Source organism: Heterodontus francisci, chromosome 20, assembly GCF_036365525.1.
Source record: "Heterodontus francisci isolate sHetFra1 chromosome 20, sHetFra1.hap1, whole genome shotgun sequence".
NCBI classification, from domain to species: domain Eukaryota; kingdom Metazoa; phylum Chordata; class Chondrichthyes; order Heterodontiformes; family Heterodontidae; genus Heterodontus; species Heterodontus francisci.
In genome coordinates this window covers 53,875,893-53,890,646 of record NC_090390.1, presented here as the reverse complement: position 1 = coordinate 53,890,646, position 14,754 = coordinate 53,875,893, and the positions used below count along the sequence as shown (strand labels likewise).

General features: G+C 42.4%; 1 protein-coding gene across 10 annotated transcripts in view; it reads right to left on the bottom strand.

Annotated features, from left to right (window-relative positions):
- Positions 1-14,754, bottom strand: part of fam53b (family with sequence similarity 53 member B) — a 127,536-nt gene that overhangs the window by 87,978 nt on the left and 24,804 nt on the right. For all 10 annotated transcript variants that reach the window (XM_068052789.1, XM_068052788.1, XM_068052794.1 and 7 more), the window contains one exon: positions 7,266-7,475. In XM_068052789.1, coding sequence (XP_067908890.1) covers positions 7,266-7,343 — 78 coding nt within the window. In that variant the 5' untranslated portion in view covers positions 7,344-7,475. The remainder of the gene's footprint in view (positions 1-7,265; positions 7,476-14,754) is intronic.

Below are 14,754 nucleotides of genomic sequence, written 5' to 3'. Positions count from 1 at the left end.
AGGTACTTGTGGATAAGGATAAGAGTAGTCCTCGGGTGAAGGTGCTAAATTGGGGGGAAGGCTAATTATAACAATATTAGGCAGGAACTGGAGAATTTAGATTGGGGGCGGCTGTTTGAGGGTAAATCAACATCTGACATGTGGGAGTTTTTCAAACGTCAGTTGATTGGAATCCAGGACCGGTATGTTCCTGTGAGGAAGAAGGATAAGTTTGGCAAGTTTCGGGAACCTTGGATAACGAGGGATATCGTGAGCCTAGTCAAAAAGAAAAAGGAAGCATTTGTAAGGGCTGGAAGGCTGGGAACAGACCAAGCCCTTGAGGAATATAAAGAAAGTTGGAAGGAACTTAAGCAAGGAGTTAGGAGGGCTAAAAGGCGTCATGAAGAGTCATTGGCAAACAGGATTAAGGAGAATCCCAAGGCTTTTTATACGTATATAAAGAGCAAGAGGGTAACCAGGGAAAGGGTTGGCCCTCTCAAGGACAGAGGAGGGAATCTATGTGTGGAGCCAGAGGAAATGGGCGAGGTATTAAATGAATACTTTGCATCAGTATTCACCAAAGAGAAGGACTTGGTGGATGATGAGTCTAGGGAAGGGAGTGTAGATAGTCTGGGTCATGTCGTTATCAAAAAGGCGGAGGTGTTAGGCGTCTTGCAAAGCATTAAGGTAGGTAAGTACCGAGGGCCTGATGGGATCTACCCCAGAATACTGAGGGAGGCAAGGGAGGAAATTGCTGGGGCCTTGACAGAAATCTTTGTATCCTCATTGGCTACAGGTGAGGTCCCAGAGGACTGGAGAATAGCCAATGTTGTTCCTTTGTTTAAGAGGGGTGGCAAGGATAATCCAGGATTTTATAGGCCAGTGAGCCTTACGTCAGTGGTAGGGAAATTATTAGAGAGGATTCTTCGGGACATGATTTACTCCCATTTGGAAACAAATGAACTTATTAGCGAGAGGCAGCATGGTTTTGTGAAGGGGAGGTCGTGTCTCACTACCTTGATCGAGTTTTTTGAGGAAGTGACGAAGATGATTGATGAAGGAAGGGCAGTGGATGTTATCTATATGGACTTCAGTAAAGCCTTTGACAAGGTCCCTCATGGCAGACTGGTACAAAAGGTGAAGTCACACGGGATCAGAGGTGAGCTGGCAAGATGGATACAGAACTGGCTTGGTCATAGAAGACAGAGGGTGCTTTTCTGAATGGAGGGCTGTGACTAATGGTGTTCCGCAGGGATCAGTGCTGGAACCTTTGCTGTTTGTATTATATATAAATGATTTGGAGGAAAATGTAGCTGGTCTGATTAGTAAGTTTGCGGACGACACAAAGGTTGGTGGAGTTGCGGTTAGTGATGAGGATTGTCAGAGAATACAGCAGGATATAAATCGGTTGGAGACTCGGGCGGAGAAATGGCAGATGGAGTTTAATCTGGACAAAAGTGAGGTAATGCATTTTGGAAGATCTAATACAGGTGGGAAGTATACAGTAAATGGCAGAACCCTTAGGAGTATTGACAGTCAGAGAGATCTGGGCGTACAAGTTCACAGGTCACAAAGTGGCAATGCAGGTGGATAAGGTAGTCAAGAAAGCATACGGCATGCTTGCCTTCATCGGTCGGGGCATAGAGTATAAAAACTGGCAAGTCATGTTGCAGCTGTACAGAACCTTAGTTCGGCCACACTTAGAATATTGCGTGCAATTCTGGTCGCCACACTACCAGAAGGATGTGGAGGCTTTGGAGAGGGTACAGAAGAGGTTTACCAGGATGTTGCCTGGTCTGGAGGGCATTAGCTATGAGGAGAGGTTGGATAAACTCGGATTGTTTTCACTGGAACGACGGAGGTGGAGGGGCGACATGATAGAGGTTTACAAAGTTATAAGCGGCATGGACAGAGTGGATAGTCAGAAGCTTTTTCCCAGGGTGGAAGAGTCAGTTACTAGGGGACATAGGTTTAAGGTGAGAGGGGCAAAGTTTAGAGGGGATGTGCGAGGCAAGTTCTTTACACAGAGGGTGGTGAGTGCCTGGAACTTGCTGCTGGGGGAGATGGTGGAAGTAGGTACGATAGCGACATTTAAGAGGCATCTTGACAAATACCTGAATAGGATGGGAATATAGAGATACGGACCCCAGAAGTGCAGAAGGTTTTATTTTAGACAGGCATCAAGATCGGCGCAGGCTTGGAGGGCCGAATGGCTTGGTCCCGTGCTGTACTGTTCTTTGTTCTTTGTCGGATCCATTTCCGGGTCCTGACCCCACACCGGGGATGAAGTCACAGGCCGCAATTTTCCCCAATGTCTGCTGCTAATTCGATGGATGGCAGGTTTTGCGGCCAATTAGCGGCGGCGGGTGTGGGATGGAGGCAGGACTTGCAAAGTGTAGGCCCAATTTTAAAGGCATCACTGCAGACACTTTGATTCAGCATGCAAGCTGCAGCTCACCAGGAGGACAGGCAAAGGTCAGGCACCCGGGGCAGGGCTGCCCCACCAATGCAATCCCTGAGATTCTGTTGGAGGCTGTGAGAGAGAGGTGAGAGGTCCTGCTTCCAGAGGTTGACAGGAGAAGGCCACCCAGTCAAAGAAAGCAGGCCTGGCTGGAGGTGGCAGCAACAGTGAGCAACTGAAGTGTTGTGCGGAGGAACTGGGTGCAGTGTCACAAAGTTTAATGACCTTCTCATTCTGGCAAGGTGAGTGTAACGCGAGCCCCAGATGACAAACCCCAGGTCTGATGCCACCAGCAGAAACAACAGCTGAGCAGCCGGAGTGTGGATGGTGCTCCTGAACGTGGGAGATGTGTGTGCCCAGAGCAAAATCGCCAACGGTCAGAACAGAGGTGTCAAAACCGGCACAGGCCCGTAGCACTAATTTTCACACCCACCCACCTCTGCACTCACCCCCATCAGGGCCTAAAAATCCTTCCCCTGTTAAACAAGGGACACAATTCCATGTTGTTGCACCTTCTGGGAGGGAGATCCACAGGAAAGCCAGTGTCTGAAGCTTATTTCCTCATATATTCTGTATAGGTTTTTCAAATTGATACAGGATGATGGGGGTGCAGCCACTTTTTCAATGAAGTGAAACTCAGAATGCCATATCCCATCCAAACTTCTATAAATATCATGTCTGCTACTCTGGCTGAGTAGTGATATTAAAAGAAAACTATTTCTAGATGATGACACTTGCAAGCCTAGAAATTACTGTTGCCAAATATTAGCAGGCAAATGGTTAACATTTGTGTTAAAATCCATTGTTTGCAACTTTAATGGAAGAGTTAATTTATTTAAATTAAACAAATTAACGCCTTGATTAAGTACTGGACAAAGGAATGAGCTAAGCTTTTGTTGGTTGATATCACCAAATGTAATTTCTGGGGATGTGTACCTTTAGTAAAATTACTAATCCATTCAGCTTGCTTTGTCAACCAGATCTAAATTCTGTTTCAGAACATGGGGGGAAATCTTACTCTTCAATGTCCAGGCATAGGAGTTTGGCAAAGCAGAAGTGCTTATTGCAAACTAGGACAAAAGTGGCTGATAATTGAATGAATGGAAAATTATGAGGAACTTGTGCCCAAATGTGTGATAAATATTTCCACCTTTCCAAGCTCCCATGCCAAGGCATTGAAGAAGAAAATCTCCCCTTGTTGTCACCATCCAATAGATTCTCCATGATGTGCATGAATGCAGCAGAAATACTGCATCTGTCTGAGTAAGGAATGGCCAACCCCATCAAATCTTCTGGAGCTACTGACCTGAATTACTTATTCATCCTGAGCTACAATCATTCAATCCACCAATCTCTGTGAGCTCACAGATTTGGGGGTGGAATATCTGGGACTGCTGCAACTATTTAAAGGGCTACTATAACCTTTTGAAGAGAAGGGACTTTTGTCAGGCAAAAAGGAATTTCAGGAGTTCTAGGACCATCTGAGCAGCGAACAGATCAGTTAACATTTCAGGTGTAGACCCTCTGTAGGGTCCACAGTCAAAAGATGAACTTATCTATCTGTTCACTCTACAGATGCTGCCTGATCTGCTGAGTTTTCCCAGCATTTTCCGTTTTTGTTTCATATTTCCAGCACCAGCCATTTTTTGCACCCAAGAATATTCAGAACAACAAATACAGCAGTTCAGATGCTCATGGAAGAGAGGGGAAAAGGAGGGTTTGATACTGCAGGGCACCCTCTCACAAGGGAGTGGTGCAGAATGGCTGGAGCATATAAATGTTTTACCCAGAAGGAGTTGAGACAAATTGGAAGCAAAAGGCAGCACAGTGAATTCTTCTACTGTATTTTCCTGTCAGGTGCCTGTTGTACAGTAAACCAATCCTCTGCATTATAGGCACATAACATTAAAGATACAATAGGAGAACTTCCAATACAATCAAAACCAGACAACATGGCAGATGCAGTCAAAACCAAACAACAGACATAGAAGATCCAAAGATCCAGCAGAATTCAGAAGCAGGGGTGCAAGACCACATCTTGAAAGGCAAAGTCCAACGGAAAAGCAAGTTAAAAGTTAAACGCTACAGATATATTGTACCTCGTACTTTGTATTAAGCTGTGTAAGCAGTAATTTTTTTCTGATGCTTTAACAAGCACAAAGCTGCTCTTTAGCACCAAATGTAATGTAAATAATGTTCCTTCCTGGACGCTTAGTACTGAACATCACAAAGGGTTATCAGAAGCGACAACCTACTGAATCGATACAAATGGATGGAGGGCTTGTTAGTCGATCAGTTAATAATAAAATTGCTTTTCAGCATGCAAAACCAGAAGCAACATTTCCATTTAGCGAGATTCACACCGTGATAGTTCAGCGTCAAACTTTACTTCATGATCTTGATTATCAATCTCTCTTCAATTCAATTTGGTAGATTAAAAAGAAAATGTTACAATCAATTATTCCACTTCTAAGATAATGCCATCACCTAGGAATAGAATTCAATTGAAGCCCTGATCTTCATGAAGAAAACAAAAATCTATAGCTCAGTTTTTCTTTTTGAAATATTGGACAGATAAAAAATAATGAACTTTTCACATTCTACACAGGGAATAACTATGTTGTGCCATTATGAATAGGCCTGGCATTGTAAACTTCTATAACATCTTCAGTGCTTTCATACATTATATTCCAGATATATTTTTACCATTGGCTAAAGTTCGGTCCAGCAGTGATTTATTATCTGTAATTGATTTTTATGATACCTTGTACCATCCTCTTGAGTGAGTCTGTCTATATCACTAACACTACCAAATAATTAAGTTTATAGTTATCAGTACTGACCTCACATAGGATATCCCAGTGTGTTTCATCTTCTAATTCTATTGTAGCAGAGACCTTGGAATGGATTTATTTAAACTTAAAAAATGTTTCTGGTTCACATTCTATTGTAACAGGGATGTTTATAGATGTTTTAACTCTGCTGTTAAAAGGGGAGTTCAGTGAGTCTTGAAAACTGACCATTTATTCAATCTTTAATTCTAAATGGTATAATGTATTAATTATATCTAAATTCTACCTAATTAAGCCTATTATACCTATGTTTCATCACAGGATGACATTATAAAGTTGGCCAAATGTCATAGCCTTTTGCACTAAGAGTATCACATGTGTTGCAGCAAATCAATTATTTAAACACACTCATCCTGATTCAAACTGGTGTTTCCAACAAGCATAGTGCCATTTTCTTTCTCTCTTTTTAAGCTTCATCACTATCCTACGACTAGTGGGAAATGCCATTTGCAGTTGTTAAGTGAAGTATACCCTCATACCTCTCAATCTAAATTGAACAACACTAATATTGGAATTAATGAAAACAATCTGGTTTGGCTTGTTTTGTCTTTGAGACTTATTCTTAGAAAGCCTATAAAGAAAGTGGAACTTGGAAGCATTTACACTCAGAATTATGCTTTGCATCACCCTTATGGGATAATAATTAACTCTGTTTATCTATGTAGATCTAACATAAGTACAACACAGCCTAGAATGTACCCTAGAATGCATACAGGACCAAGTAGGTTAACCGCACAGACTCTCCATTTGGAGAACGGGTAAACGCTTCCATATTGTGGGAAAATAGATTCGTTGGCCAACTCACATAAATATTAGTGGCAAAAACTGTCAACATTAAATATTTGCTGTAGATGGAACTTAAACTCTGAACAACATTTTTGCCATTGATATAAACTTATCTGTTAGTTTCAATGGAATATTCCCAGAAAGCTCACACCAAACGCCTTTGTGAGACTTTCCTTAAACATTGGTCGTGTTCCCTCATGTACTGCCAGCTGCAAATATGTGAAATTTAATTTGAACTAACTTCTCTGAACTTATTATTTCAGCAGCTGCCCCGAGTACCAGCCGTGATTATTACATGGCTGCTGTTCTGATTTTTTTTTTATTCATTCACGGGATGTGGGCGTCGCTGGCCAGGTCAGCATTTATTGCCCATCCCTAATTGCCCTTAAGAAGGTGGTGGTGAGCTGCCTTCTTGAACCGCTGCAGTCCATTTGGGGTAGGTATACCCACAGTGCTGTTAGGAAGGGAGTTCCAGGATTTTGACCCAGTGACAGTGAAGGAACGGCGATATAGTTCCAAGTCAGGATGGTGTGTGACTTGGAGGGGAACTTGCAGGTGGTGGTGTTCCCATGCATTTGCTGCCCTTGTTCTTCTAGTTGGTAGAGGTCACGGGTTTGGAAGGTGCTGTCTAAGGAGCCTTGGTGCGTTGCTGCAGTGCATCTTGTAGATGGTACAGATTGCTGCCACTGTGCGTCGTTGGTGGAGGGAGTGAATGTTTGTAGATGGGGTGCCAATCAAGCGGGCTGCTTTGTCCTGGATGGTGTCGAGTTTCTTGAGTGTTGTTGGAGCTGCACCCATCCAGGCAAGTGGAGAGTATTCCATCATACTCCTGACTTGTGCCTTGTAGATGGTGGATAGGCTTTGGGGAGTCAGGAGGTGAGTTACTCAGGAATAATGCAATGCTCTAGGTATCAGTGCAGAATCAGGTAAAAACAGCCATTCCAATGAAATCAAACTAAATTGGCCAGAGAAAGCCAGGTTGAAATTAAATTTACATATTAGTAGTGGCACCAATTAAGAAAAGGCTCACAATACAACTTTTGAGGCTTTCTGAAGAATTCACTTAAGATTGCAAAACTGCACAATATAACCTACCCATAGAAGTTATCTTCTGAAAATATTTACATTAGAAGCTCAAAGTAAATGTTTAAAAATGATCCACACATTAGACTTCATTAAAAACTTACCAGTTCTGCGTTGAAGCTGTTGCATATACCATAATCCAAGCCCTTGTTTTCCAGACCTTTGGTTAAAAGAGTCACCATGGTAACATAGTCATCTCTCTGGGTCCATTACACTGTGGGCAGTAGTTAGTGATCATCATTTTAGGCCACATCTTCCATTTCAAGTCAGCATGAAAGCTAGCTGTGAATATACTACTGCAATGCTCTTCATAACTGTCCAATACCGCAAAGGAGAGAAAAACACAGAGAGGTACAGGTGAGTTGTTTTGTTCAATAAATCACAAACTTGAAGAATTAAACATCTACTGAATATTTATTTCCTCCCCTTGGTGTGCCATGCATCAAGTCCAGGCAAGATTTGTCAAGTGATTTGCATCCAGATTTCTGGCAACTCTGCTCGCTAACCATTTGCAACTTAATAAAATAAGAACTCATAGTAATCTCCCCGTGAAACTTCATTTTCTGTTTGGAGAGGTGACTGGCTTCCATTGTGTCCCCCTAATGTTGTGACTCAGGTCAGGGAATCAACATGTGGGGAATCACATGTATGAACCCAGATCCTAAACTCAGTGCCACATCATTGTACATTTTTAATACGTTGTGTCTTTGAATGCTTGCATAGAATAAACTGAGGGCCAGTTGTTAAACAGAATTGATGGGAAATATGAACATTAAAAAACTGCCACAAATTTCTATATTTGATTTCATAGAAAAGTTCCTTAGTATCTGGATGAAAGAGCAAAAATCCCAAAGGTATTCCATTGAAAAACAGATTGTACATTGCATCCAATTTCTCTCCAAATAAACTAGCACTGCAGTGGTTAGTTTTACTTGCACCCTACTAGTTTACTTCACGTAACAGTGATTTAATATTTTTAAATAGATAAATACCTGTGGTTTCTTGGGCAAGCAGACTTAATACTTTGCACACACAAGATACTTAGCAATCTAAGCGCACACATTTTTCCTACAATGAAACAAGTTAGTTGTACTTCATTTGAATCCTGTAGATGATCCTGTAGAAGAGAGGTTGGATAGGCTTGGGTTGTTTTCGCTGGAGCAGAGAAGACTGAGGGGTGACCTGATCGAGGTGTACAAGATTATGAGGGGCATGGACAGGGTGGATAGGGAGCAACTGTTCCCCTTAGTTGAAGGGTCAGTTACGAGGGGACACACATTTAAGGTGAGGGGCGGGAGGTTTAAGGGGGATTTGAGGAAGAACATTTTTACCCAGAGGGTGGTGATGGTCTGGAATACCCTGCCTGGGAGGGTGGTAGCCTCACATCCTTTAAAAAATACCTGGATGAGCACTTGGCACGTCATAACATTCAAGGCTATGGGCCAAACGCTGGCAAATGGGATTAGGTAGACAGGTCAGGTGTCTTTAATGCATCGGTGCCGACTCGATGGGCTGAAGGGCCTCTTCGGCACTGTATTATTGTGTGATTCTGTGGTCAGCTAAAATGCTGTCCTCCATTGTTAAGTGAGGGCAATGAGTTCAGTTGAATGATGAAGCTGAAGTACTGCAAATCATCTTCTTAAACCCCTCTCCCCTGTCTCCTCCACCCTCACCTCCAACAATAAGTGCAAGGAGCTCACGGACATCTTTGTCACTAAGATCGAGACCATCTGATCAGCTACCTCTGCTGCATTCCTCCTATCCACTAGCTCACTGGGTCAAACTTCCTCTAAACCTCCTCCCAACCCTAGCTCTGAACTCGCATCTTTCTCTAGTTTCTCCTCTATCTCACCTAGTGCCCTCTCAGAGCTCATCTTGTCCATGAGTCCCACCTTCTGCTCCCTCAATCCCATTGAACTGCTGATAACCCAACTTCCCCTCCTGGTCCTCATGTTAGCCAATACAATTAACTTTCTTCAGCTGTTGTCCTTTTCCCCTTTAAATTTGTCATCACCCCTCTCAAAAAAATAACAAACAATCCTTGACCCGACCATTCTTGCAAACTAAAGCCCCATCTCCAACCTCCCTTTCCTATCCAAAGTCCTTGAATGTGCTTTTATCTCCCAAATCCGTGCCCATCTTTCCCAAAATTGCATGTCTGAATCCCTCCAATCAGGTTTTTGCCACTGCCACAGTGCCGAAACAGTTCTCATCGAAGTCACAAATGACATCCTATGTGACTGTGACAAAAGAAAACTTTCCTTCCTTGTCCTTCTCAACCTGTCTGTAGCCTTTGACAATTGACCACCCCATCCTCCTCCAATGCCTTTCCACTGTCACCCAGCTGGGTGGGACTGCTCTCACCTGGTTCCATCGTTTTCTAGCTAAATGTATCACTTGCAATGGCTTCTATTCCTGCTTCCACATCCTTACCTCTGGTGGCCCCCAAGGACCTATCCTTTGGCCCATCCTATTTCTCATCTGCATGCTGCTCCTGAGTGACATCATCTGAAAGCACAGCATTAGTTTTCTCATGTACGCTGCTGATACTCAGCTCTACCTCAACGCCACCTTTCAACTCCTCCACTCTTGCTAAATCAGACTGCTTATCCAGCATCCAGTACTGGATGATCAGAAAATTTCTTTCAACTAAATATTGGGAAGCCTGAAGCCATTGTTTTCCGTCCCTGCTCCAAACTTCATTCCCTAACTACTGACACCATCTCTCTCCCTGGCAACTGTCTGAGACTAAACCAGTCATTTGCAACTTTGGTGTCATATTTTACTCCAAGGTGGGCTTCCAACCTCAGATTCATGCCATCACTAAGACCACCTATTTCCACTTCCATAACATCGACTTCACCCCTGCCTCAGCTCATCTGCTGCTGAAACCCTCATTCATTTCTTTGTTACCTCTATACTTGGCTACTCTCAAGCACTCCTGACTGGTCTCCCACATTCTACCCTCGGTAAATTTGAGGTCATCCAAAACTCTGCTGGTGTCTTAACTCGACAAAATCCCGTTCCCCTATCACCCCTGATTTGCTGACCTATATTGGCTCCCAGTCAAGCAACATCTTGATTTTAAAATTCTCATCCTGGTTTACAAAGCCCTCACCACTCCCCTCCATATCTCTAATCTCCTCCAACCCCACAACCCTCCAAGATATCCACTCTCATCTACTTCTGGCCTCTTGAGCATCCCCAATTTTAATCACTCCTCTATTAGTGGCCACGCTTTCAGTTGCTGAGGCCCTAAGCTCTGGAATACCCTCCCTGTACCTCTCCGCTTCTCTAACTTGTTTTTCTCCTTGAAGACACTCCTTAAAATCTACCTCTTTGACCAAGTTTTTGGTCATCTGACCTAATATCTCCTTATGTGGCTCAATGTCATATTTTGTTTTATAATGCTCCTGTGAAGTGCCTTGGGATGTTTTAGTACATTAAAGATGCTATATAAATATAAGTTGTTGATATAGCTGCTGTGGGATGTCACTGTGAAACAGAGCCCACAAAGTAAAGAGTTGTCTGCTCAGACTGTGATTGAGCCCCGCTAATAGACCTCACACTACTGTCTGGTTAAGCATATAACAAACTTGCCAAGACAGTATGCAGCAAAACCCACAACTGCCTAATAAAGATGCTTTGCTGTCTCTGGATTTTAACAATCAAAAGAAAGACTTTTTAAATTCCTAATATTGAGGATGTTGCTTATTCCAACAATGCTTACACCACATGTAGATACCAGATCACTATTTATCCTTTCAGTAAATGCACAGCATTTGAACTGAAATTCTAAATTATACAGATGATGCATGTTGTATTTTTCATTTTCAGTTATAACTTTGGAAAAAAGGTGGATTTTTCTGGCAGGATATGTTGCCTTTGTCAAATTTAAATTAATTTACATAGCAGGATTACCTTCTACATAAACAGTGCCTTTTTGCGTAGGTTTTGAAGAAAACTTGGACTTCATTAACTTAAATAATTCACCTATCATTGAACTGATGAGCTTTGTTTGAAAATAGAGGTACACACATGACGCTTGTTAACCAAATGCTAACAGAATAATAGAAAAGCTCAAAAACTGGAAGTTTAAAAATTCCTTTTGCCATCATAGCAAAGCACCCAGCTTTCCGCTGGAGGTTGAATCACAGTCTGTTTGTATATTAATGCATATTTGAAAAGTTTCCAGGGAAAGCATGCTTCTTGAAGCTCTACTGGGACTTTGAGCTGTGCTAAAATAAGGTTTGATTTTTCACTTATGAAATACCAGGATTCTTCTCTGCAATATTCACATTGGTTGGATTCATGATATGCTCAACAGATGCCAGAACTGAAGAATCTGTACACAAAGTGCAAAGTGGAGACGAAACAGAAGATTTTGACTTGAGAGTGAGACTCTAGAAGCACTCATTCCTTTTGTGCACTGTTCTTCATGCTAGAAGCCGCCAATGATTTAGGACAGGACTAAGACGACAGCAGCTATTGATGTTACTGATGCACTGATGGATGTAACTGTGGTAATATGTCAGACAAATGACAAAGATCAACAGAAAGAAAAACACTGCAAGAAGTGCAGGAAACGACACCATGAACACCCATGAATTATGCAAGCCAGATGGATGAGGCATTCTGCCACCAGTGCAGAACCAAAGCACCTAATAAAAAGACCTATCTGTTAATGTGCCGCAACAAGTGGAGAGAGACCACTTGCAGCTAATGAACAGTTGATCCACTGGGGAGGATCACATCCACAAAGCAGTCTAGAGACCTGCCTGCATTAGTGGCAGGGTGACAGCTCACATTTCTACAGAATGTCATTCTGTTTCTACTTGAATGGAGATGTTGGGGATCACCTTGCACCATACACTCAAGCACTCTGCTACCAAATTGGCCATTTTGGCTGAGTGGGAAACAGAGATTCAGTTCAGGAGTTTAGAACCCAATATTCCTGGTGGCGGTGACTACATAGTTGACCCAACAACCCCTGACGGGAATACATTTCCTTTACCAACCTAAATATGGATAGACCTCAATAAATACTCCCATTCAGCCATATACATACCTTTTCCCCTTTTGTGCCCTCCCAAATATGGTTCACAAGGTTTCTGTAGTAAGCCAGATCCAGCTAAAATTCCACCCTAAGTTGAGGAGAGTTGGGTGCCAACATGGAGTAAGTCCCTATGCAGGGACGAAGAACTTGCCAAATTCAGGGCACAAGGATTAATCAAATGTTTGCTGCTCATGGTGTTTTTGTTTTACATATTCTCCCACAGACCAAAAATTTATCGTTTGATTTCATTCTAGTGATTAGAATTTTTTTGAAAAGGAGCTGGTGGCATCTGTAATATGTTTATCAGCATTTCAGTATTTGGCAGTTATTAGTTAGTTATCATCACCAGTAGTCTACCCTGTCTGGTGATTGCAATCAAAGTTTGTACAGTTACTGAAAATAAGTGGTTGAACCAGTTATTCAGGTGTGCAAGTAGGAATTCAGAATTTACTCAATTCTATCATAGCTAGGCTGACTTTGATGAAGAGCAATAAAAGATGGTGAAAGTAAGAAAAGAAGGAATAAGAGTCGTAGACCGTCTGGCCCCTCGAACCTGCTCCGCCATTCAATGCGATCATGGCTGACCCTTGGCTTCAACTCCACTTTCCCATCCGCTCCCCATACCCCTTAATTCCAAGAGACCAAAAATCTGTCTATCCCATCCTTAACTATATTCAACGATGAAGCATCCACAAACCTCTGGGGTAGAGAATTCCAAAGATTCACAATTCCTTTGAGTGAAGAATTTTCTCCTCATCTCAGTCCTAAATGATCAGCTCCTTTTCCTGAGCCTGTGCCCTGGTATTCTAGATTCTCCAGCCAGGAGAAACAACATCTCAGTGTCCACCCTGTCGAGCATCTTCAGAATCCTGTATGTTTCAATGAGATCACTTTCCATTCTTCTTAAGTCCAGCAAATATCGACTCAATTTACTCAGCCTCTCACTATAGGACAACCCTCTCATCCCAGTATCTATTCTAGGTGAACCTTCGCTCTACCACCTCCAATGCAAGTATATCATTCTTTAAATATGGAGACCAAAACTGAGCACAGTACTCCAGCTGTTGTCTCACCAAAGCCCTATACAATTGTAGCAAGAGTTCTTTATTCTTGCACTCCAATCCCCTTACAATGAAGGCCAACATGCTATTTTCCTTCCTAATTGTTTGCTTTACCTGCATGTTAACTTTGCGTTTCTTGTACGAGTACACCAAAGTCCCTCTGAATATCAATATTTACAAGTTTCATGCTTTTAAAAAGATATTCTGCTTTTCTATTCTTACCGGTGAATAGCGAATAACCTTACATTTCCCCACATTATACTCCATCTGCCACCTTGTTGCCCATTCATTTAACCTGTCTTTATCTTTTCGCAGCCTCTTTATGTTCTCCTCACAATAAATAAAGAAATAGTTCCTCCTTATCTACTGAGACAGCTTTACTGAGTGAAATAATGAATTTGGCCATGTGGTTGTGACTGGTTAAATTAATATTCATATATGTACTGCTTAGGAAATTGTCTCTTAGATGTCCTTCACCCTGCCTCCAGATAGAGGTATACGTTAGCCCAAAGGGGCGATTCATCGATAATAGAACCATAGAAAAATTACGGCACAGAAGGCCATTCAGCCCATCGTGTCCGTGCCAGCTGAAAAAACTTGCCACCCAATCTAATCCCACTTTCCAGCACCTCGTCCATAGCATTGCCAGTTAGAGCACTTCAGGTGCATGTCCAGATACCTTTTAAAAGAATTGAGGCTTTCTGCCTCCACCACCGTTCCTGGCAGTGAGTTCCAGACACCTCTGAGTGAAAACATTTTTCCTCATGTCCTCTCTAATCCGTCTACCAATCACCTTAAATCTGTGTGTCCTGGTAATTGGCCTCTCCGCTAGGGGAAACAGGTCCTTCCTGTTCCTGTAATGTCCGCAGGTTTCTCTGCTCTATTCCGAAGAAAGATGTAACATACAGGTTTGTACAGATTAAAGAGGTTAGGGTAAAGGATACCAAAGAACATCTCTGCCATAACGATAAAGACAGTGGCCAGGCTGTCTCTTCTCAACTTTGGATCTTGCCATGGGCTCACTGGAAGTAGAATCATTGCATTACAGTAAAGAAGGAGGCAAAGTGGTCCACGTTGCCTATGCTAATGCTAGCTCCACTATAGTTTGTTTACTCTGTTCTTTCTCCATAATCCTTTAATATTTTTCCACAGGTATTTATCTAATTCCTTGTTGAATGCTGTAATATTTATGGCTTCAATAGCCATTTATGATAATGCCTTCGCACATGAACAATTTCTTTCCCTTAATGTCTTTAATGGCTGATATAAAAGGCCTTGATTTTAATCCCCTCCCCACTCATGGTCAGGTGAGAGCTGGGGGTTAAAGTACAAGGACTTGGCAACCCGACCTCACTCCCATCCCTTTAAAAGGATATAATTCAGGGCAGGGAGGAGTTTCCTGCAAAAGGTATGTGGGGGCCTAATCATATCAACGTTGTTGCAACTGAAACTTAACAAAAAGTGGGGAGGCTCATG